This window comes from Gavia stellata, chromosome Z (assembly GCF_030936135.1).
Source record: "Gavia stellata isolate bGavSte3 chromosome Z, bGavSte3.hap2, whole genome shotgun sequence".
Taxonomy (NCBI): Eukaryota; Metazoa; Chordata; class Aves; order Gaviiformes; family Gaviidae; genus Gavia; species Gavia stellata.
Genome location: NC_082637.1, coordinates 50,854,915 through 50,880,248, shown reverse-complemented (window position 1 = coordinate 50,880,248; position 25,334 = coordinate 50,854,915). Strand labels below are relative to the sequence as shown.

General features: G+C 36.2%; 1 protein-coding gene across 1 annotated transcript in view; it reads left to right on the top strand.

Moving 5' to 3' along the window:
- Nucleotides 1-25,334, top strand: part of AUH (AU RNA binding methylglutaconyl-CoA hydratase) — a 106,896-nt gene that overhangs the window by 19,995 nt on the left and 61,567 nt on the right. The window contains exons 3-5 of the mRNA XM_059833591.1: nt 6,790-6,876; nt 22,152-22,244; nt 23,177-23,233. Coding sequence (XP_059689574.1) covers nt 6,790-6,876; nt 22,152-22,244; nt 23,177-23,233 — 237 coding nt within the window. The remainder of the gene's footprint in view (nt 1-6,789; nt 6,877-22,151; nt 22,245-23,176; nt 23,234-25,334) is intronic.

The following is a 25,334-nucleotide window of genomic DNA, read 5'->3' as shown; positions in this document are numbered from 1 at the left end:
ACATGCCAAGATCAAATGATGATGTAATGTTAATGGCTTAAAGTCAAACTGTCAGCTGGTCACAAGTGGAGTTCCTTGAGGGTCGATGCTGGGTCTCTTTGTACTATTCAATGTCTTTGTAAATATTCTAATGGTAAGGTTGAATCCTCTGCAGGTGACTTCAAAGTGGAAGGAGGGCTAGGTATGTGGGAAGAAGGAGCCACCATTCAGAGAGACCTTGGCAGGCTGGAAAATTGGGCCAACAAGGACTGCATGAGGTTTAACAAAGATAAATATGAAGTCCTGCACCTGGAATGGAATAATCTTAAGTGGCCAAACAGGTTGGGGATTGACTGGCTGGGGTATAGCTCTGCTGCAAAGGACCCAGGGGTTCTTGGGGACAGCAAGCTTAACATGACCTAGTAGTATACTGTGGCAGTAAAGAAGTGTCCTGGACTGCATCAGGAAGAGAACCATCAGCAGATCAAGGCATGTGCTTATTCTACTCAGTGTTTAGTAGTCCAGCATAAGGTGATTAGAGGGTTGGAGATTGCTGAGAAATAAGTGGTCTTCCTGTGCCCAGTAGATACATCCACAGAAACAGAATACTTTTCTCTGTATACAGTGACAGAAGAAGAGGCAGTGGACACAAGTTGCTTTAGGAGAATTCCATCCAGATAAAATAAATAAATTCTTCATTGTGAGAAGATTAATTAAGAATTAAACATAGGAGTGGTTTTCCCAGAGAAGTGGTGGAATCTCCCTTGCCAGCGGTATTAAAGACTCAAAAGGACCCTGGATAACCTAATCTAAGGCTGTGCATTTGACAGCAGGTTGGACCAGGTGATCTCCAGAGATTTCTTCCAGCATAGACTTTTCTGATATTCTATCAAATAGGTGATAATCTTTTTTGTTACTTTGTGAAAGAAGGTCCAGAATAGTTAATTAATATTTATGAAGCATTGTGTCTTGTTCTTAATTGATCAGACTGGACACATTTTTATTCAAGAATACAATCAGTAGTAGCTCTAATGGGTTGAGATTGATGATCCGAGTATCCTGGGTCTGGGTGGGCTGGGAGGTGCCATGGAATTCTTACTGGAATGCACACATATTTTGTCTGCAAAGCATAAAATGTTTTTTCTTTCACACAGGCAAGAGATTTCAATAGTGCTTGACTAAGTTTTGTACTGCAATTTGTCAAGCGTATAGCTTTACACCCAGAAAAACAGTATTTGAAAGCAAAATAAAAATCATTGATCTACATGGTGACATAATAATCAAATTTAAATTATGCTTTTGTGATTTTTTTTTAAAGGATTTTTAAGGATATTAACTTGAAGTTTATATCTGTCAGCAGGATAATATTCATAACTTATGTAATTATTACTGTGGTGTATATATTTAACAAACACTAATTCTATTTAAAGAAAGTTTTGCTCGCCTTAGACTTGGTGCTATCTCTAAATAAATATATTTGTTTCATGAGATATTTCAGTTTCTGTTCAAAATTGAGACTTAAATTGTCCTGAATCGATTTAAAGATGTAAAAGCTTTATTTCTGAAATTATTGGAAATTTGGAGAAAAAGTTGTTGGTAAATCTTTCTGAGTTTGAACTTAAGTTGGCTATAGTGTTGTTTTCAAATATGTGTGTACAGCTCCCTTTTGGGGTATTCGTAAACTCATAAAAGTTGATTGGGGTTCTCCTAATGATTTCAGCTAAACTTGGATTTATTGCAGTGGCGTCTCTAGGAGATCCACACATCTGCCTTTGAGGAAAGATATTTACATGTACCCTAGTATGTGTTTATTTTGTAGTAGTTACAAGTTAAATCTGTAATGTATGTCAAAGGTGGCCACTTGCCTCAGTATTTTAGTTCAGTATCTTAAATGTCTGTTTTTCTGTGTGGAGAAGGAGGGATATTAATTCACAGTCTGCTTAGTGTAGGAATAAGCTGTGGGTACATAGCAGTTCTTACCCTTTTAATTGGTGAGGTAGTGCATGTTTTGTACTCCTAGTTGAAAGCATTTTAAATTTAAATTTCCTTCATAAATTTCTTAACCTGTTTTGTTGGGTTATTAAACGTATTATATAGGTGGTGCCTCTGTGCTTTGCAGTTTTCAGTGTTCCTAGGTCTTGCCAACAAGATACAGAGGAATTGGACAGAGTATGCAAAAGGGTATCTTCAGATACTCTTGGATATCACTTCCTTATTGAAATTTTGGTGTGCTGACAGAATTGGTCGATCTGTGTTTAGCAAGATCAAAGGGCAAGCTCAAAATAACACTGCTACGGTAAGAATTTAATACTTTATTCTATCTCAAATGCCTGTGCATGTGTCACTTCCTTTCCTCTTCTCAGAGAAAAGGCACTTTGGGCACCTTTCGACACTTGGTAGAATAACTTCACTGTTTAAGCTTGGTGTGCCAGATTTCTGAAAGACCTTTTTTTTAATAATAATATTTATTAAGTAAAGTTAAATGTTAAAATGTTAAGTATAATGTATAAACCATTAAATTTCATGCCTTTTTAGTTTACAGTTTTTGTGGTGAATTTTGGAAGTACGTGTTAAAGCATAGTATAGAACAGTACTGTACAGGAAAATTTCTAGGCATTTATGCTATTTAGACAGTAAGGCTTATACAAAGATGTTGGAACAGATTTTTCAAACACAACATTTAGCTTTTCAACAGTATATAAATTCTGTATAGAAAGTGTGTGAAAATATCCAAATAAGGCAAGAGGCATGGGGTCAGGGTAATCACTATAAAACTTGTTTTCTTTTGGTGTGTTCTCTAAGTTAAATAGCCATCCTTGTCATGTAGAAGCATAGGTGGAAAAATTCTGGTGAATAACAGAAATATGCCTATCTTGCTGGACTGCCCCTGGCTTTCTCAAATAAACATTTTCTCTGGCATCATTGTGAAATGCAAGTGAGGCACATGCTGCAAAAACTCTATCTGGACTGACAGTGGACAACAGCCTTTCCATGTTCTTCCAGTATTGGAGGGGGGAAATACAAAAGTAATGGATCAAAATCAAACAGATTTTCTTTTGGATTGACAAACCTCAGTAGAAATGTAGGTAGTATTTAAAACAGCATGCATCTTCCTCACAGTAGTTTCAAGGGTTTATCTGCAAATACCAGTTTATGTACTTGCTGCTCAGCAGACCTCCAGAAGACTGCTATTTGTACTGGTGTTTTGCAAACAGGACTGTTCATTGGAAGTCTGCAGGGAAGTTCTCTCCCACCAGTTTGCTTTGTAAATTTGGAAGTCATGCCTCTGTGAATTAAGTTGATTCAAGAAGAGTTTCTTCACAAGTGGAGAGTAACTGCCTTAATCCTAATGTGGCTGTAGGAGGAGGTGGCTGATTGCACTGTCAATGTAGTCTTTCACTGTTGCACTTCTCTTTTGTCCTGTACTAATAGCTAGTAATCTGAAAATGGCACTGCATAGTCTTTAAAAGGGAGTTCATAAAGAGCTGGGAGTAGAAGGGTGAGAATTGGGGAGCGTGACACCTGGAATCACACTCTTGAATAGCTTTTGCTACGTTTCTGAGTGGATGAGAATGAATTAGTGGGACAAAGCATCGAGATGCCAGAAGGTGTAATACAGAGAAAACAATGATTCATGCTTCAGTACAAACCGGATGAATGTGTGGATATAATTATAGTGTACAATCAAATCTGCAACAGTTAGTTTGCCTCAGCTCACTGGTAGCTCAGGTTCCCCCTTTCTTACATCTGTGGGTAGAAGGGCTTAGAGAGCGCTGTATTCAGTGTGGTGTGGAGTCATGGACCCACAGTACAGCCCCCGGAATCTTGTCAGGAGTGGATGTGGGGAAGCAGATAGGCCAAATGTGTCCACAGATTTCAGCTGTGGCTGTGGGAAAGTTGCAGAGGTTTGTTCTGTGAGATATTTTGTGGTTTGAAAAGCGTAGCTACTTTGTTGCTCTGAGCAGTTGAGCAAATACTATCTTCAGATACTTCAGTAAACTTGGGGTGAGAGGAGGGATCTTTGATGTCAATAGCTGAGAGAGCAGAAGTCTCTGGTTGAACCTGCGCTTTCCTTCATGGCTGTCTTCAGAAAGTTAACCTTTCCTACTTCTGACTTGAGAAAAGGTTTCGAAGAAACATATGAATAGTTCTCTGCTATATGGGTCAAGGAATTCTTCAAGAATTCTTTGATCAGTGGTTGAATCTTGTAACAGGAACAAAAGTATTAAGTCAGTGGCAGTTCCATCTCCTCTGAACCAGAGGCTGCCAAGGTGTGTGTTCTGTTTGACTGCAGTGAATGATTTCCACCTAGAAGTCTTCTCTCTGAAAAAGCTTCGGTTACTGTTATGCTTTCGAGAGCTAAAATAGGAAAGGGTTAGGAAAATAACTTTTTCCATTTCCTTGACAGTTACGAGGGAGAAATACTTAGAAAGGGAAATGTAAGATTATAGCAGTTGCTTAAGGCACTAAGATCAGCTATTGTACTAGAAATTTTTTTACAGTACTCAAAATCATTAATTTTAAATTGGCAGCTACCTTTTAATCCATTCTTACAAAGGTTTTTTGTTGAAAATTTAATAGATTTCTGTAAATATATTCAAGGAAATGTATATTATAAATGAGGGAAGAAGTCTTCAGTTTGTGTATTTTTTGTTTTAGAAGGGTTGGTTTTTTTGGGGTTGAGTCAATTTTTTTTTTAGAAGAGTGAATAAATCAAAACCTAAAAATTGCCTTAATCTTATCTTGATAGTAGATTTTCTTGACAGTAATACTAGAGGTATTTTTTAGGTTTAGTGCCTCTCTTTTGAAGTTTTCTTTATATACTCTTCAAGGGTATGCCCAGTGAGCAGGATTTCAGTGTGTGGAAGTTTTGAGTCAGATTGCAAGGCCATACAGTTTTCTTGTTCATAAAGCACACAGTTTCTTGTTGTTCTTATATATGTAATGGAAGTTGTGGAAGCTAGACCTAGACATGAACTGGTATCAGAGAAGTGGTATTTTTTCGTTTGCACACTTGCTAATATAACTTATAAAGCAGGTTTTGTCATGAAGTTTTATAAAGCTCCTTTTAGCTACAGAACCCTATACATAAATGCATTTGTGAAAGAAGCTTGCAGTTTTATATGATTTAGAGTTCTATCCAGATTTATGGATGCAAATTTTGTTTGCTTTTCAGGTTCCTGGCAAGATTTCTGTATGCATTGATTGTGAATTACTAAGGTAGCAACTGCAATTTTGCTGCAGTGCAGACTTGACCACAGTAGTTCTGGTTTTATACTGCCTGCTCAACTGGCCTGTCGTGCTGTCTTCAGTTGGGGCATATCCTAGAAGGTTGTTTGGAAGCTTTTGGCAAGGTGTCATAGTGTAAATTAAACTTGACATTATTTAGCAGGAAACATGCAAATGCAGTCAGGACTGATGCTTCATTGTTTTCATATTGGCATGCATAGAAGGAGAGCAAAAGTCTTGGTGAAATGAGGAGCTTTGCTATGATGGATGTAGAAGGGGACATGTCGAGCTGCTTTATTGGGCATGTTACCTCAAAACAGCAGCTGGATGTCTATCAGAAAAGTCAGATTGAGATACTGATTTTCACAGAGCTAGACCGGAGTTGTGAATTTCAACTAATGCTGTCAGCAAAAGTATATCTAAAACTATGTTTGATGAAGAGGATCATGAGGGTCTAGCATGAGTTAAGTCCAGAAGGGTAAGAGGGGGAGCCTATGACTGCTTAGTTTAAAATTCAGAGTTAGAATCTTAAATTAATCTGAGTCTGATGCATTTTCCTGATGGATAGTATTTTGATTCTCAGGGTAAAGAAACAGAAAACTGTTTTTTGCATTGGTTATATGCCTTGCTAAGCCTTTTCAGACATATGCCAAGAGACTAATTTAATACGTTCATTTTTACCAAATGTTAAAAATATGCGCCAAGTTGCAGTACGAATGTTGCACTTCTTTGGAGAATAAATGTGTATATCCAGATTTTTGTCTTTTTCATATATTCTTCCTCTATAAGAAAGATGGACTTCCTGTCTTACTCTGTTTTTAGCTTTAGCTATTATTATTATTACTGTCTACTTCTCTTTCTTTTTATACAGTCATGAGAGAAAATACGAGGTTTGCATTTCACTGAATTTTAAAAGCACATTTTTGTAACCATCTCTAGTTACAGTGTGCTTTTTAAATAGAATTATTTTCATATAATAATGAAGAAATCGAGTAAAAATTTCAAGTTTTAGAATTTTTTGGAAGAACAAAAAATATGATATGTAACATTCAAAAATACATTTCAGTAAAATGCATTGAAAAATGGTACTAGGTCCACTGTAGAATTTTTTATTTAGATAAAGATAGTCTGTTAATGTAAAAATATGCACCCTAGGTATTTTATGATCTACCAATAAAAGATAATGAGCACAATATGAAAAACACATATTTATCAGACTTTGTGACACAGTTGGGAAAGTAAAAGTATATTTCAGATGAAATATTAGCATAAATGCTATTGTTCGTAAACTATTTTAATATGAGAAGAAGAAATGTCACTGGGAAGAATATACTTACTGAAAATCTGGTGGTCTGTAGTTTTATTTTCTTTGTTGTTATTTTGGGATTTTTTATTTTTGTTTTCCTTGATAAGCAGTCCATGTTTTCCTTGAAATCTGTGGAAAATGAATGTGGCCAATATGAACTGTCCTTGTCTCAAAGCAGACAAATTTTTTTTGAATAAAAGAATATTTTACTTTTGAAAACGTATTTACAGTACTGTATACAGCTTGCTAACATGTATGTGAAATGTCACTTACAGGTGCTGACCTTAAAGAAAGAGCAAAAATGCACTCAAGTGAAGTTAGTTCTTTTGTCTCAAAAGCAAGAGCAACTATTAATGAAATGGGTAGGTAACCTCTCCCTTGAACAATGTTATTTTAACTGTAGGCTGAGAAGGGTTAGATCAGAGGAATAACATAAACGTGCATGGTTAATTCTTGACAGGTAGTAGGATTTCCACAACTGTTTATATTTTTATTTATATAGCTATTGATAAATACAAATTGCGGTGCATTACTTCTTTTAAAAGGTTCCTAATCAAGTTAGACTTTTTTTTTAGAATGCTAGGAAAAGCTAAATATCAACTGAAATAGAGGTGATTTGCCCTGCTGTTTTCATAAAGGATGGATCGTTCTGTGATATCCAAGTACTTCAGAATTTAATTTTTACTATTACATTCTTGTGGTTGGTATAATTAATATAGTCTTTAATACATTTTAGAAATGTGTTAAACATTAGCTGTTGATAGAAAGTTAGCTACTAAGGCCGTTTAAAATTTTGTTTAACACGTACTTGTTCTGGTGTAGTAAAACCTGTTAATAGTTCAGGATTTTAATTGACTTGTACTGGTTTTTAAGGATAGTAATTTCTTTGTAAATTTTACATTATGAATTCACCATCAAATCATTATGTTTCTACAGCTCTGCTGATCAGTTTTAATACAATTGTTTTTCAACAGGGCATTGTTGATATGTTTCATCAAAAAGAGAAGTCAAGTGTATGAAGTTTGAAACAATTAATTTTTATGCATTTGAGTTATATATACAACATATTTTGTCACTTGAAATTTTGGCACAGAACTGAGGAACAAATCGTTTCTCAGAGAATGTTTTTAGATGCATTTCCTTAATAACTTTGGGTCAGATATTTTTTTTTGGCATAATGTTATGAATAGAAACCAGTATGTTTTTGCAGGTAAATGACAGACTACTGAAGAATATGTCTCTGATTAGGTACTTCATGGAGGTACTTGTGTCCTTGAATTAATGTCTTGTCTTTGAAGTGAAGCAGATCCTCAAGGCTCTTTAAATAAATAAAATCAGTAAAACATCTAGAAGTGAATCGATCATTAATTTCCTGCAGCTTATACTGTATTTCATGCTGGCGTTTGTCCTTTTATTGGTCTAAATGGAACAAGTTGTTCCATTTAGTTACTTTGTAAGATTTTTGGGAGGCTTCCTTAGGTCTGGGTAATAATTTTTCAGCCTTTCTTAGACTGAAGTTACTAAACATACTTTCTGAGCTGCTATTAATGTTTAAATAGGGGCAGTTGGTTTTAAGATTTTCTTACGATCAGGAAATAGGGTTTTTAAAATTCAATTATTTTTAATTTTTTAAGTGAGAAAATGCTAAAGTCTAAAGAAATATTTGGATTCGGCATTCTGCACTGAATGACTAGAAAATACACACAGTGATTTGATGCTTTTTTTTGCTTCAGAATTGAAAAGGCTTTAAGACAAATGCTTGTTTGTCCTCAACTTCATTAAGGTTCCAGTGAGAGTGTTTAATTACTGAATATGTAAGCAAATTTTCAGTATTATCTAAAAGGTTTACAGTAGATCATTATGCTAACAGTGAATTACTTGAAGTTTAGGAAACCAGTATGAGTGCTGTCATTCACTGATCTCTAGTCTCTTTCTCAAGAAAGAAGCATGAAATTGTGAGTAAGTGGAATTAATATTTGAGACTCTAGGTCACTGAAGTAGCTAGATAGGAAGGTTTGTGATGGGATGTAGTAACAGCAATTAGACATTCTGCAGGTTGGAAAAGAGAAAGAATTTGAACATAGCTGTTGCCCGATACTGTAACAAAACTTTTGCTTAGGTTGGTTGAGTGTCTCTCTCCCCTACCGCTTCTTCCTCTCCTCCCTCCCTCACTCCTTACTCTCTGCCTCCCTCCCTTTCGCCATTTCTGTGTTAAACACTGAACAAAATAGTCGCTGGAATGTTCTTTAATGGTTACCTGATATTTGGCCATCTCCCATTCATTTTTTTAAAGGCTTTTTTACAGGATTAAAGAAGAATATTGAGATATCACTTCTAATGTTATTGGTCAGTTTTCATATCATGTATGTTTGGACATGCGTAGTATGTAAGTCGCTTTTATTTTTCAGTCACATGATGTATTCCCATTATATACATATTTGAGGCATTGTTGGTTTTGAAAAAGTTATGCCAACAATAGATGCATTTATAGGGTGGATCTAACATTTTTCTGAAGGGCCTCATTTTATAAATGAGATTAGATTAGATGGGTGCACAGCGAATCATGTTGTGTGATGCCCTTATGAATAGAAGTGAACATAAATTTTGTAGCAAGTCAGAGGTCCTCAGTTCTTCTTTTTTCTGCTGAAGAAGTGATCTGGCATTACAGAACGTAATTTTTGTGGAACTAGTGGGACATTGCATTTGCATTTGATTGCTGCAATGAAGTGAAAATTGAAAATAATAATATTTTTCCTGCCCAGCAACAACCAGAATGCTGTGAGATGGTTAAAGAGGGGGAACAATTTTCAAATTATTATTTGTCACGGGAGAATGCTATATAGCCAGGGAACAATATTTTCAATCTCTCAGTTTGTTCTTCTTCTATCCAAGTTTAATGCTGAAAACTCATTTAAAATGTGTTCTACTTTTTGCTTTTCAGAAATAGGTCATGTTTTGATAATTGCATTTGTGTTCAGACATGTGACCTAGTAAGGAAATGCTTCTTTTCAACAATATTTTCAGCAAGAAGACCATTAAGTTATCTCTGTAGACAAAATACACAAAAGGTTAATTACATCTTGAACAACTGGATAAACTTAGCTGTTTAGAATTGACATGCTTTGGCTTTCTTTAGTTCCTGTCAATTTCATTACGTTTAAAATCCTTACGCTAGTGGTATCATTTTGGAATACAGCTACAGAACAGAATTTTCTGGAAGTTAAATTAATCAGGTCTGGAGTTTTCTGGAAATTAAAAACAGAATTTTCTGGAAATTAAAAGCATACTGCACTTGTTTTTATGGGATTAATTTATAACTTCTTGCTAAATTTGGGTGAAGTATTAAGACTGCAGTAAAGATCACTTGGTATAAAAATAAGCATTTAAAAAAAGAGCTGAAAAAATTGTACTGAGCCGCTAGTTGCAGTTCTTAGAGCTTTAAGTTGAGGGGAGAAAAAAATCAAAACAGCCTCTATTTTTAGCAGTGGTTGCTTTTGCTAAAATTACACCAGAATTGTGGGGGTTTGTTTGGTGGGTTTTTTGTTTTTGGTTTTTTTAATAGTGGGTATTATAAGACTACTTGTTCATTGCTGTATTCTGCCTTGAGGCTTTTCATTACTGATGTTAAGGCTAGCTTTACCCTCAAAAAACTAGGCGAGAAAAGCATTAATAGGTATCTTGCAACCATGCATGACAGAACAGGCCTGACTGAAATCAAATGTTACCGCCTCCCAGAAACCTTGGGTTTTGACACTTTGGGGGGGAAAAAAAAGCACCATCATGGGTCAGATCTTCAGCGTATATTTTACGGTATAACTCTCATTAAGTCCATGTTGTTCTTTATACTGGCTGTGGGTTCTGGGCTGTGATATTACCATTGTATATATGTTATCTTTTGGGATTTCAGTTGCAAAACAAACTTGAGGCTATGTATGGAGCTGAATGCAATAACCGCTTTCCTCCAGAAAAACACCTTGTTTAACAGAAAGAAAAAGTGAAGCTGCAGAAAGAATTTGAACTTGGCAAATACTTTAATACTCAGAGTGATGTTTGGCCCCAATCTCTAGTAAGTGAGAAACACTATTGGTTAGCAAAGCTATTCCAAGGAACATAGGCATAAGTACCTAAATCCCACGAATGGGGAAAAAAAAAAATTGGAGACTTACTTTCTTGGTTACTTTCTAGAATCAAAGTCATAGTGTGGTCAGGCTTGATTTTTATGTCACGTTTGGAGCCAAAACACCTTACTCGTGGCCTGATGGAACCTAGATCTGAACTAAGCTAAGGAAGAAATTTTTAATAAAATACTGATTTTACTTGTTTTCTGTTGGACATGTTCCATTCTAACAAACCTTATTGTGCTTTGTTTAAGACATCTGATTAGTTTTGATGCCTAAGTTGTGATATAGCTTTAATAAGTAGTGATATTTATTAAATTTGTTTAGACATAATTTTCACAGATGTGATTAGCTTTGACATAGTCCAATTTAAATGAGATCTTCCTGAATGAAAGCACCTTGCGATCAGTTACTTGCATTTTTTTTTATTGTGCACTTTTTGTTTTATTCAAAGCAGATGCAACTCTGTATTTACAACTTTATTTTTTTTTTCCTCCTTAGCAATTGTCTGTCATTCTGGCTTTTCTCAGTCATCACCAAACTTTTAATTTATTCAAAAGAGTGCAGCTGTTCATCCTCCAGGAGAACAGTGTCTTCTCCAGAAAGTTCCTTTTTTGGCTATTGAAGATCAAGCATCCTTGGAAATTCTTAGGTTGTGCCACTTATATGCTACAGTTTATGTTTGGATACAAGCTGTCAAAACTTGATCTCGGAGGTCCCAAGGGTGGGATCAGGATTATATAATTTTCACTTGATTTCTGCTCTGCTAACTGCCACCCCACCTTCCCATTGTAAAGTCTCAAAAATAGGCACAAATAATCATTGAAGAGACCAGTGCAGTGCCTTATTTTACTATTTGAGTTTCTGGAGCTTCTGTGGAGCTTTGGTTAACATGAAAAATCCGGGTTTAGTACTGAATACTCCAGGCCTGATTACTACTCCGCAAAGTGACTGCTTATGTAACATTGACCAAATCCATCTGTGTTTGCTGGAGGTAAATCTGGGCAGCAAAGATGAGTGCTCTAGTTTGGAAATCCAGTGAGAATAACTGTGGGTTTCTTGCATAGGGAAGAGCAGATATAGGCTGTAACTTGACAAAGCATTCACAGGGAAGCTGAATGAAATACCGCAGGTAGCGATCAAATTTGAAAAAGGACAAATTTACAGCTAGCAGTGCCATGCTTAGCAACCATTATTAGGCATCATGGTCTCCCTACGCTACTGACACTACGAAAAGGAGGTTTTGGCACAGTATTTCTCTTGCTGTGTTATGTTGTTGCCTGTTCGGTTAAATGTAGAGCATAGCTAATACAGTCCAAGTCTGCTAGCATTCTGAACACGTTGCTGAGTTCTTGGTTGTTTTCCAGTAGTAGATTTACTGCTTCTCTTAACATTGAATTAATTTAAGATACCCTTAGACTAAGTATTGTCTGTTTCCTAAATAGACAGTTCTGTCCTTGCAGAGCTGAAATTATAGGCTTTGTCAAATTGCATTGGATTGTTTTTAATTAAAAAACACAATGCTAAGCTCTGTACCATTATAAAGGCAATGAATGTACCATTAAACTTCTCTACCAAGATGTTTATTAGCTATCTATATGACAGCATTGCTTCCACAATTGCTAATACATTTTTTCCCCCATAACAGTAACTTTCTAAAAACTGTTACCAAAAAAGATGCAGAAATGGAGGACCTGAATGTTAGGATGAGCTGATTGTCCTTCCTTACATATCTGAAGATTGGGGAAGGAGGTGGCTTTACATTGCTGTTTCATTGCTTTGATCCCTGGCACTGCTGTACAGCCTTGACAAAAATTAACATAGCCTCAGCTACAGTGTAGTTTTCCTTCTGGTGGTAATTCCAAATGCTGCTCTGAGGAGAAGAGACTGTGCTCTGGACATGGCTCTTTAATTTTCCTCCCACAAAAAGTAACTGTACCAAAAGAAGGGTGCTGCTTTCTCAGATGGTTTATTGAGATCAACATAGCCAGTTTGCACATTGACTGTTAAAGCAGGCCTCCAGTATGACTTGTGGTCCAAGGCTTCTGTTCTCTCTCTAGGGAGCCTCATTGTGTATGTTTGATAGGTTGGGAAACTCTACCCTTTCCTTGCTCTGTTCAGGTTTGGAATGGTATATTTCAATTCCTGAATGAGACTAGTTTGTTAGCTCTTATGCTTTGCCTGTCTCAGTCTGTGGCTCTGTTCCTAGAACCAATTGACATTTGAAGGGCAGCGACTCCTGGCATGGTACCGAAAGTATTAGACTGCTTTTCTGTCAAAGAAATCCTAAGCTCATTGCTTGGGCCCAGCATTAGGCTTTGACTTCAGAATAGCTTCTTCAAGTCTTGTACTGAATGTGGTTTTTGCCTAGGTATGTGCTGCTTTGATGATATTACCAAGCTAGTTTATAAAAAAAAAAAAAATACGCTTACTGCACTCCCACATTAGGGAGTGTTTCCTCTGTAGTGTTCAGTGAATGAGCTAACTGAAACTATTACGTAATATATTAAGCTAATTTAGAAATAAAGATATTTTAGCACTAGACTGGGGAATGTATGTATATGGAACACTGCTGAAAATAGATACAGGAGAAAAATTCTAGAAATGTTCAGCTAAAATGGTCACAGTCTGATGTGTTTGATTAAAGGACCTCTTTCATTCCCACTAGTTTCCCAGCTTTTGCTCCTATTATCAAGAATGTAAAACACACTGTCCCTATTATCTGTCAATAATAAAGTACCAAATAGAAAACTTTAAAATTAAGAACATAGTATTCCTATATTAAGTATTCTTTTGTCAATTCAAAAATATTTTTTCTAGGTCATTTATGAGTGAGTAATCACTGGAGGAAACCAGAAATTAATGGGATTGAGGGAGTTGCCATAAGAAAACCCTTCAGCTACTGTCATAATAAAGAGAAGATAAACTTTACTAATACCTTTTGCTTAATAATCAACTGCAAGCAATGTGCAGTAACCATTTTCATTAAAAAGCAAAGTTTCTTTACAAGTACTAAAAAATAATTTTTTTATGCAGCTCTTTCTTGCTACCAATTGTCTGCCTGAACTTCGAAGGTATTAAAGCAAAGATAATAATGTTCAAATAAATCTATCAACAGTAGCAGTCTATTAAGCTTCTTTTCTGAAGCACAGGAATTAGAGGGTAGCGAAAAGCCTTTCACAATTGTGACTAGAAAAAGTATGAAAAATAATTGTGTGTATCCAAATGCACATGTGGAGCATTCAGACTTAAGTGTGGTCATGTTTTTGCAGATGGAGATATTTTAAAAGCATATGTAAATATATAAATTATTTTGAGTAACCACTTTTTCATTTTTTTTGCAATTATGACAGGTAAAACTTTGTAGCATTTCATTACTTGCCTTGCACAAAAATGGTTTGATCAATCTTCTTTGCCTTCAAGTTCATATAGGAAGATTGACAGGGTCTCTTAGCCACTTTCGTGTGTTGCTACATACATTGGTTGGTTTTGATAGTGTTATAGAATGGATGAAAGTGCTTGTTGAAGAATTTGGTTTCTGTTTAGCTTTTTCCCCCATAGAAAGGCCTTTTTTGATGGCAGTGCTTGCAATTGAAAATGCAAGCAAGCTGTTGTAATCGCTGACTTGATAACAGATTTTACAAGGCAAGGTAAATGCCTGAAACACAACTGATGTTGCTCTCTAAGTGCAAAGCTCGTATGCCATCCTAACGTTATTATTGTTCTTCAGGAAAAGATTCCAAAAGATTAAATCAAGATATAGTATTGTGTTGCAGTTATTTTTCTGATTTCTTGTGACATAAATTAACTTATATGAAAGTGTAGTTTTGTGATTAAAATGTTCCTAGTATAAAGAATATTTCAGTTATAATTTTTCAGGGACTGCCTCCGCTTGGCGCTCAAGGTGCATAGTTTAGGCCCTTTTATTTTTTGAAGGGAAACATCTTAATTTTATGGTCAAGAGCAACATCATCAAGAGAGATCAAAAATCTGGGTAGTGAACAGGTAGAAGAGAAGTTACAAGATACGAATATTTAGGTATGAACTTAATTGTTTGAAAACCAAATTAAAAATCCATTCCCAGTTCTTACAGCAAGCTACCATGTAGTTTTAAATAAACACTAATGCTCATTCACAATTCTTATTGACATCTGTGGCCTTCTGAAAACTCTTTCCTAACTTGTAACCAGAAAACTTGCAGATGTTGGGTTAGTAAAGAAACTCTAAAGTAACAGATCTTGAACCTTTCTTTCAACATCGTTGGTATAGGAATCAGCCCTTAGACTTTCAGTATTATGTGGTTTTAAGCTATTGTTAGTTGAAATATTCACTGAAGATAAATAGGATGTAAATAAGTGCATTGTTTTGTAATAATAAACCCCCAAATTATAATTCTTTATTTGACGTTCACTCTATGATGTGACTTTTATTTCTTCTTTCTTGCTTTCCTAATGGCTGACCCATCAATTATGGAATCTACAAATATGTGTTTAGTTGTGTTTAGACATTTTCGGGGCATGTGACCATTCTTTTTATTAATTTGAAGTCTCCATTATTTTTACTACTTTTAATGTACTAAGAAACAGAGAGGAAGCTTTCTTATCTGTAAATGAAAATTTGTCTTTGGGAAGGTGCTGGATCAACTAATCCTGGAAACTACTTCTGGGCACATGAAGGACAAGAAAATCATGATGTGTAGTCAACATGGATTCACAAAAGGGAAATCATTCTTGACCAGCCTTATAACCTATGATGAAATGCCTGGTTTGGTAGGTGAGGGAAGAGCAGTGGTTATTGTCTACCTTGACTTCAGAAAGGCTTTTGACACTGTCTCATAATGGGATCCTCATAGAGTAACTGGTGAGTATGGACTGGATGAGCAGACAGTGAAGTGGATTGAAAATCGGCTGAACGGATGCATCCAGAGGCTGAGCATCAGCAGGTTGAAGTCTACTTGGAGGCCGCTAGCCAATGATGTGTACCCCAGGGGCCAATACTGGGTTCAGTCCTGTTCGACATCATTAATGATCTGGAAGATGCGGCAGAGTGTACCCTCAGCAAGTTTACTGACAGTGTAAAAGTGGAAGGAGTGGCTAATGCACCAGAGGGTTGTGCCATCATTCAGAGGGACCTTAGCAAGCTGGAGAAATAGGTTGACAGGAACCTCATTAAATTCAACAAAGGAAGGTGCATGGTGCTGCACTTGGGGAGAAACAACCCCATGCACAGTACATGCTGGGGGCTAACGATCTAGAAAGAAGCTTTGCAGAAAAGGCCCTGCAGGTCCTGGTGGACACCAAATTGAACATTAAACAGCAGTGTGCCCTTGTGGCAAAGAACGCTAGTAGTATTCTGGTCTGCATTTGGAGGAGTGTTGCCAGTAGGCAGAGGGAGGTGGTCCTTCCCTTCTCCTCAGCACTGGTGAGGCCACTGCTGGAGTACTATGCGCAGTTCTGGGCTCCCCAGTATAAGAGAGAAATAGAGCTATTGGACAGAGTCCAGCGAAGGGCCATGAAGATGATGAATGGACTGGAGCATCTGTCCTATGAGGAAAGGCTGAGCAAGCTAGGACTGTTCAGCCTGGAGAAGAGAAACCTCAGGAGGTGATCTCATCAATATATATAAATACCTGAAGGGGAGAGTGTTAAGAAGATAAAGCTAGGCTATCTCCAGTGGTGTCCAGTGATAGGACCAGAGGCAATGGGCACAAGCTGGAACATGAGAGGTTCCTCGTGAACGTCAGGGAAACACTTATTTACTGTGACGGTGACTGACCACTGGCACAGGTTACCCAAGACGCTGTAGTGTCTCTGTCCTTGGAGATCTTCAGAAGCCATCTGGACATGAGCTTGAGTGGCTTGTTCCAGGTGACACTGCTTGAAGCAGGGGGGTTGGACAAGGTGGCCTCCAGAGGTCACTTCCAACCTCAACCATTCTGTGATTTAAAGGATTTTTCACGTGTTCTAAGCATATGTTGGCAGGTATGTGCCACACTTTCTTGATCTGCTTGAGTTACATAATGAATTGTGGAACTTTTTATATAACCCTCAATTTATAGCATACTTTCCTCCAGTAATCCATGTAATACAGTATGCAAGATATTTTTAGGCGATTCATCCTCCTTGCTTTATGTTTTATGAAATACATTATTCAAAAGGAAAAATGAGGTGCTAGAAATGCTCTCTGAAGTTGCTTGCCCTGGTAAGCTGTGCACTAATCAACATTATTTGTCAAATAATCAGAAATGTGCATGTGGAATAAATAGCTTGGAGAATCTATTTCTCCATTCTGTGGGAACTCAGTTGTGCTGTCATGTAAATTTGAACTCTCTTGTTACTTCTGTCTTTGGAAACTCACAGTTTTTGAGGCAAATAGAATACTCTCGTTACTTCCTTTTCAGTCAGTACTGGGAAACAAGAATTATTCTTAGACCATTGGCTGTCTGTTGATAATTAAAGACAAGTCAGGCTTATGAATCTGGTTCGGTAGGTGCTAGAGGTAGTCACCGGCTTCTGATTTACATCTGAATAACTGTTCTTTTGGAAAATTGATGGCCAGAGTTCACTGAAGAAAGAAGAGGGATGTACAATAAGGACTTTTTTCAACATTGTCCAGGTATAGGAGGACAACAGAGGAATAGCGAGGGGAGTTAACCTGACTGTCTTTCATTTTAGTGTTTCATATCAAATGCTTGAAAAGACACACTTTAAAGTGGGGCTTCATTTGAATGTTCTGTTCCTAAATACCAAATTCTGACTGCTGTGGTTATTTGCATTGAAAATACTTGTCCTAATCTGTAAAAGAGTACTTCAAAATTAGAAGTTAATTATAAGGGACCATATATAATTTGTGCATTGTTAGGTATTGAATGGGCTTCCATGAAGTATTTTCTTTTCTGATTCATTGGAATCATGAACTGCAACTGTTGCTGCAGTAGCAGTGCAGACCTTTTACTTTAAGAGCAACTGAATTCTAAGTCTGGGGGACTTCCAGTTCTTTAATGATGGCTCCTATATCCTAGGTATAGGAAGGAGTACTACAGGTGATCTTCAGGTTGCTGTTTGAAACTGTTGTCAGGCTACAAATGTATGGTTCTCATAGAAAGCTCACTGGCACGTGAACAGCCTAGATCTCAAAATTTTGTGCCTAGCTTGAGAATGTTTCTTCTTTTTATACAAATACGTGGTACAGTTGCTAACAGAAAATACCACAGATATAAATTTACTTAGCAAGCAAGGAAGCCACTCTTAGGAGGTTGGTCTCTTTGGATTTGATGCGTTGTAAATCAGTAACTCTTTTTTCTGGGAGTCATGTATTTTAAGTTAATCAATCTGGATAAGTTGATGTAGGTTGACCAGCAACACAAATCACAAAGTCTGGCAGTCTGCATAATCATTTTATTCTTCCTCTGCCCATTTTAGGAACTCTCAGTAAGGGACTAGTAGTAGTGAGAGGTCTTCCTCTGAGCCCTGGGACATTGTCTAAAGAATGTGTTTATTGCCTGTTATGTGAAATTTACTGATGTTATGTTTCATAAAGGCAAGACTACTTTCATGTATAAATTGTTGCCGTTTTGTTTTTACTGTATTTATTTATTCATTCTTCATACTTCTTCCTTCCTTCTTCCTCTGCAGATTTTTCCTGGTTGGTCAGACCATTTCATTGTCTGTCAATAGTGAGAAAGTGAGGTTGTGCAGGAATAGAAAAAGGCTGCTTGACAGTTGCTAAGAAAGTATTAAGTGTAATTCAGTTTCCTCTCAGATATTACCTTACATATCTGTAATTTTCTAAGAACTTTTTAAATGAATTAGTTAGAGGACTAAATAGTCACATGCGATTCAAGTCAACTTCTACTTTCTATTTGGGGAATGTCAGTTACCGCAATATATGAATCAGCTATGTGGGCTTTGTGACACACATCTGAAAAATTGTTTCTTGGTCAAATCCTCCGGATCTGTTGCCTATATTCATATGCTGATCTTTCATTTATATAATCATCTGAGCAGAAAGGGAATCCCTTGTTAGTCACCAGCAGTGGACATCGTGTGGAAAGTAACTTAAAGATGAAATAGCAATTACCTGCTTCAAAACAGTTGTGATTCTTTGAGGTTGCTTCCCACACATTACATGTGTTTTTATGTGCTTAAATGCAAAGTCCTCCTCCTGTGACATTCTGTGTTGGTGACAAAATTGTGGGAGAGTTTAGCTTACTCTAGTCTTTATGTCTTTCAGTAATAGAGAGTCACAGGAAAGCAGGAGGCGTGCTAAGGCTACAAGATGCTGCTGGTCAGCCTAATGTAAAACAACATGTAACATATATATTTACCAGGAGTGCATTCCTGAAGTTGAGCTGAAGATCCACAGTTACTACAGAGTAGGAAACAGGCCCATTTCTTTATATTGCTGTATATCATCTTTTCTAAATTTTGTTTGAGCTTTTTATGGTTTATTTGACTTAACTAGCTGTATCATGTTATTATGTGTAGTCTCTGTTACTGAAGATTTTTGCATGCCATTAATTTCTTAGTTCTTCAGTTTACTTGTTGGTTATTCCACCTGTATCATGTCTTGAATGGCCAATAAACATCCTTTTATACAGGTTGGTATCACCTTCTGTCCTAACAGATTATTCCTCAAATAGGTTAATACATAAATATTTTGATCTGCTTGTTCATGTTTGTCTCCTCTCCAGCTAGTCCAAACTGTTTCTACACCTGTTATCTCAAATATAGAAATGCATTTTTGTCTTATGTGTGACTCTGTTGCTGACTTAGGATTAACATATACTGAAATAGGCCCTTCTTTTTCTTTACTGTACTTAGAACCTTCCTTTTCTGTAATATCATGCATTGATGTTGTATTAGGACATGAGTATCGGCTTTTGCTTTGGACGCTTGTTTTATGTGCAGAATGGAAGTGTATACACAGCATATGCAGCGTGTTTTACAATACAATAGGTGTGTGAAGTAATCGTTTATGAATTCATTGTATGAACTGGCTTATTATTTAGTGTCCTTCATATTCCACACTTTGATATACTACAGTATTTCAGTGCAATTCTCTGACTACAGTTTAATGCTGCCTATTACTTAGCTTTTTTTTAACTACTGCTAACAACATTAATCTGTGTATATACATGGTGTACTCTTGCCTGTGTGTTGTACACTCTAACTTAGTTTAATTATTTTGTTTCTTTTATATATATTTCTAATTCCTTTTGTGGACTTTACTGTGCAGCTCATGTTTACAATCCAGAGCAATTGCTAATTTACTCTCTGTATTGCTTTTTTTGATTCTTCACAAGAACACGTTAAAAGGATTATCCTTTAAAATTAATATCCTTGGGAAGTGATGATTCTAACTTATGGTATCAAACTGCTTTTTCTCCCTTTGAATTATGTATTTTAATATTTCTTGATAGGAATGCTGGCTGTAATTCTTGAAACCAAGCTATTTTATAATACTGTAAGTTTCATTTCTGTGTGTAATAGTCTACTTGAATTGTACCAAAGCTAAACCTGGAAGTTACTTACCATAGAGAAAGTAGTCTGCCTTGGAGTACTGCAAAAGTTGTGTAAATAGTGCTCCAGATACTGTTTGCTACTCTCTGAGAAATGGAACATACACGCAGGCAGTAACTGCTGGAAACTACGGTTAATAATGGTCATGCCTTTGTGTTCAGGCAAATTATTTTTCATTTACCTATGGCAAAGGCAGATTCCTTGAAGAGAAATGCTAGCTTTATCAGCCTGGAACTTGGATTGCAAGACTGTTTGGCAGATTGGTTGGGGTGATGGGGTTACGAGTTTTGGTCAGCAACCTGGCCCTGCAGAAAATGAGAGTTGCCTTCTCTTCTTGCCTTCCCATATAACTAAGAAAAAGTAAATAAGGAACAGATTTTATTCCTATTCTTCTGTCTCCTATGCGTTCTGTGGTAGATGGCAAATATAATGGGTATCTTGGCCTCTTTCAAGTGACTGCAAGTGCTTGATGTTGCAGACAGTAATCAGTAGTCTCTTTTGACATTGGAATTGATTCACATACTAATTTTTAATCATGCAACCAAAGCATCTGTTATTATCTTGAAAAACACTGGTAAATTTTTGTTCTTTTCTTAAAGGCAGTTGGATTTTCATTAGTTGTTAATCATAAAAGGAAGTCAATTTGCAGCTAAAAATAGCCTTTCATTTAAATTGATGTTTGTTTTGTTACTGAGAGACTACCTGTTTGTATACAGATTTATTCACACTGATAGACATTAACATTTACTTGATTTTTTTAAAAAAATGAAGTTATCTCAAGTGTATCTGTCAGAAAGGAAAAAGGTAAGCTAGGTAGCACAACTTCTAAATCTAGAACTAACTAGTTCACTAAAGAAAGGAAGTATTATTTGTAATTAATACATTAAATTAAGTCACATTACACTTCTAGATTTTAAAAGGAGAGAACATTCTCTCACACCTCATTTTCATTGATATTTTGGCAGCAGGTTTTTTTCTTTTTCAATTTCCAACTAAGACTGAATGAACTGGCCATTGAATTCAAGTAGCTGAAACATTGAAACAAAGAAAATATTTTTTTAAGATCTGCAGAAAAAAGTATTGCTGTCAAGAGTTGGTTTAACATTTCAACAAGCTGTACACCCAAGTGTTCAGCTAATGAATTGCTCTTGACTGTCTTTGAAACTTTAGTAGCAAAAATGTACTACTCAAATATTGACTATAGTTTAAAATTATTGATAGCTTGTGGTAAATGTTATGTTAAATATAATTAAAGCTGTAATATGCAATTTTATTTCTCAAGTAAAAAAAACATTTTTCATCAAACTTCTTCGAGCTCATGGTGAAGAGGGAAAAAGAGAACTTAAACTTGGAGGTGAAGAGCAGAACTTTAAGCTGAATGTTTAAGTGACTTGCCTGTGTCAGAAAATTGATGATAGATTAAATACAAACTATGCCATGGTCACACAGGCCTCTGGAACCCTGCTACCTGTCATGTACTGCCAGGATGTGCATCTGTTTATCAGACTGAAAACTTCCCCACTTTCCATTAAACTGTTAGCTGCTGCTTTACAGGAGAAAAGGGCAATAGTGGTGGCCACACCACATCTGGGAATATTAAGACGCAGAGAGCTTCCAGCTATGCTGGCATCACAGGTGATTATGATACAATATCTGCATTTCTGCTGGGACTGTTTGTGTATGTGCCTGTTTTAAGTATTCCTGTCTTATTGTTTGCCTAGCTCTGTTATGTATGTTTTTGGAGTTTACTATTCAGATTTTTGTGAAAAGTGAGCAGAAGCTAGAGAAAAAGGCTTGCAAACCTATTCAGCCACAGAGTGATTAGAGGGAGGGTCAATTTTTTTGCCAAAGTGTTGCTGGGCAATCAATTTTTAGACCCCTTTTGTTTTATGAGACTTTTTTCCCATAGCGTGACTGTACTTTGAATAAAATGTACTGAAATGGTGTTTCAGAGATGTTCTTTATGAGGCTGGTGTTAATTGGTACTTTCTTTTTCAGCTAATTTGCCTGTACCTACCATTGCTGCAATAGATGGAACTGCATTAGGTGGTGGCCTTGAACTTGCGTTAGCCTGTGATATAAGAGTGGCAGGTAGGTCTGAATCCTGTTTACAGAACATAGGATTATTAGTGTTGCAGATGGCTTGATTAATCCTTGTTTTGGCAACAATCTTATAAAACTTACTTTGTATTTGATGTTGTTTATAACCAATTATTTTAAAGGGATTTAGCATAAACCTGGCTAAGTACTTGCTAATGTTTAATTTCAAACAACTTACCACTGATAGCTGGATTGGTTTTGTTACATGTTTTATTTTATTCCTATGACCTTCATTTTATCCGTATTGCCAGAAGGGTTATGTAGTTGTTTTGATATTTTATTTAGTAATTAAAGTATTTTCCTCTTCTGTATTTGAAATGTTCTAGATGGAGATCTGATTTTATCTGAACAGGTTTCAGGGAAAAAGCAAAAGTTGTTAGTGAGAGTAGTATTACGCAAGCAATTAAGCTGTTGTAAAAGAAAAGTGACAACAGCACTTGAAAAGAGGAACCTTGACCTATCCAGCCGTCAGAACTGTAAAGCCATTTGTTGGGAAGTAAATGGAAACTTGGTCCTGAACAGCTGCCAGTAACTTAGGGTATATAAAGTTATTTGACCCTTAGAGAGTTCATAATAATCAGATACAGAATTCTACCGCAGTTTAAGATGTTAAATAATAACAGTCTTCCAGTATTTTACATTTTGCAAATACGTCTCTGTTAGTCACTGTGATTGCTTACTAGCTATGTAAAAATTAATAAGGTACAGAACTTGCCTTGGTGGGAGTAGTTGGATCTTTTACTAAAGGCAGGTCAGTTGAATCTATTTAAAGATTTTCATAAACAAATGCTTTTAAAGTGATTTATTGTTCTTTATGAAGGAAATGTAATAAATTAACAATCCTGTAGGTCATTGGTACATATTTTGCAAAGTTTTTTTTCCTATAGATTATAGTAAGAATTCATTTACATTATGTTTTTTAGCCTCTTCTGCTAAAATGGGCCTAGTTGAAACAAAGTTGGCAATCATTCCAGGTGCAGGTATGAATGTTTTGCTTCTGTTACTATGGATAACTAAATAACACATGCTCTTGATACTTGATTTTGGATTGCTGTTTACGAATTTATGCTTATTTGTATATTTCCATTAAGGATCATGGCATGTTTTAAAGCTTATTGCTCATATTACTTACTAAAAATTAATAAAAAAAGTGCATTTCTCATTTTTAGGGAGTGGGACTTTATATTATGTTTTTAATCAAAGTCTTCATTAAGTCAGTCAGTATTGAGTGATTCTGTAAATTACATTTAATGTCTTGATCTGAAGGCTGAATAATTTTGCTAAGGAACAGACTAGGAAAAAAGATAGAGTTAACTATCAGTGTACAAAAATGGTAGTGTTTTTAAAAAAGATCCACTTCTAAATAACGTCTGGTACTTCAGGATTCAGATTCTGTTTTTATGCAGCTTGTAAATTGGTTGTGAAGAGTTTAAAAACTTGAAGTATAGCTGCGAATACACCTTCTGTCTTACCAACATTTTTTGAGACTTTTGGGGTCAAAAACCTCTTTTCTATTTGGAAGACCAGTTGATTAGCTTTTCCTGGATTCAGGGTGAATGAAAGTTATATAACGAATAATGTTTGAGTAGGTCTTTGTGTTATGAAACATTTTGGTTTTGTTTTATGGATAAATCATTGTCACTTGAATTAAGATATCTGCCTTTCTGAGGAAAGGGCACTAACTTGAAAACAAGCGCACGCCTGTGACCCCCACTTAACTTTGGCCTTCATTTCTGGAAGTTCTGGGGAACTTTATACCCTGTTTTCTTTCCCCTGTTTTCTTTCTAATAGGTGGAACCTGTTCTGAAAGCACTGTGTCCAATTTTAATGGATGTCATTGCAGCTCATGTAGAGAGAACAGTAAAAATTACTGTAATGGGAGCACTGGTATGAACTTTAGTGATAGGACAGGATAGTTTCTTATACAATCTAGACAAATTATTGTACAATTTAAAATGCTGTATTATTATGGTTATTGTTGACTTGTGATTTCAGTCAGTACTTTCTCCCCATCTCTTTTTGTTTGTGGTCAGAGCTACATTTTACATAAGGAAAGCTGAGTTACAATGACCAGTGCCTTTTTAGCAGTGGATAAAGGTAATAATGTAGATGATTTTAAAGATAGATTTCCTTCTGGTCATGTTGTCATGAAATAATGTGCCTTGACAATAAGTCCTAGTAAAGAAAAAGACAGAAAATTATGTTTATCTTTGTTGGCAATTTCTCCCCCTTTGTTCTCCCATTCCACCTTCTCCTAAGGAAATCTGCAGGACAGTATGGGAGACATACTCTCCTGTTCAAGAAATTCAGGTGAAGTTCTCCACATATTCTCAGTATTCAACCTACTTAGGTTGTCTCATGTTTCCTTGTCTTCAGTTAATTTTAGGTGTTTCAAACTTCTAATGCTTTCACCTTAAAATGCTAGGTGACTGACTGATTATAACGTTTTATACCTATTCAAAGACTGAGGTTTGAAAAATCTTTTTTTTTTCCCTCATCCTAAAATAATGATTTAGGCATATGTCTTCAGCTCCTTGAAAATACGAGATTTCACCACGTTACAATGCCTTTTAAACTTGAAATGCTTTGGGCTATGTTCAGTGATGAATTTTTTCCCTATTCCTGTCAGCCTTTCTGAGGACTATTTTTGCTGTGTGTATTTGAGCTTATCACAACTTTTTCCTGATCAGCCTGTACTTGCACCAATCCTGTTGAGCAGTGGGAATGTTTCAGCCCTTTTTGGCTCCTGTCATTCAAATAGTAACTGATCACGCTTTGTGTCGTCAGAAAGTGAAGAATGAGTGAAGGAATTTCACGTATGTCATTTAGGTAGAGAAGCCAGATATGCCTGCTTAAACCATAGGCTTCATGGGTAGTGGAATATTTTCTCATAGTGCTTACTTCAAGCTGCTCTGAGCCAAAGCAGGACTGGGTAGTGGAGCTGAAAAGAGAGCTGTAGCCATTAAGAGGCCTCAATAAGTTTCTGCTGCCATCTAGTACATCTGAAACACACTGACAAAGTGTATGGCTTCTTCGAAATAGGTCCCTACAGCATGGCAAGCTACTACTGTTTTTACTCTG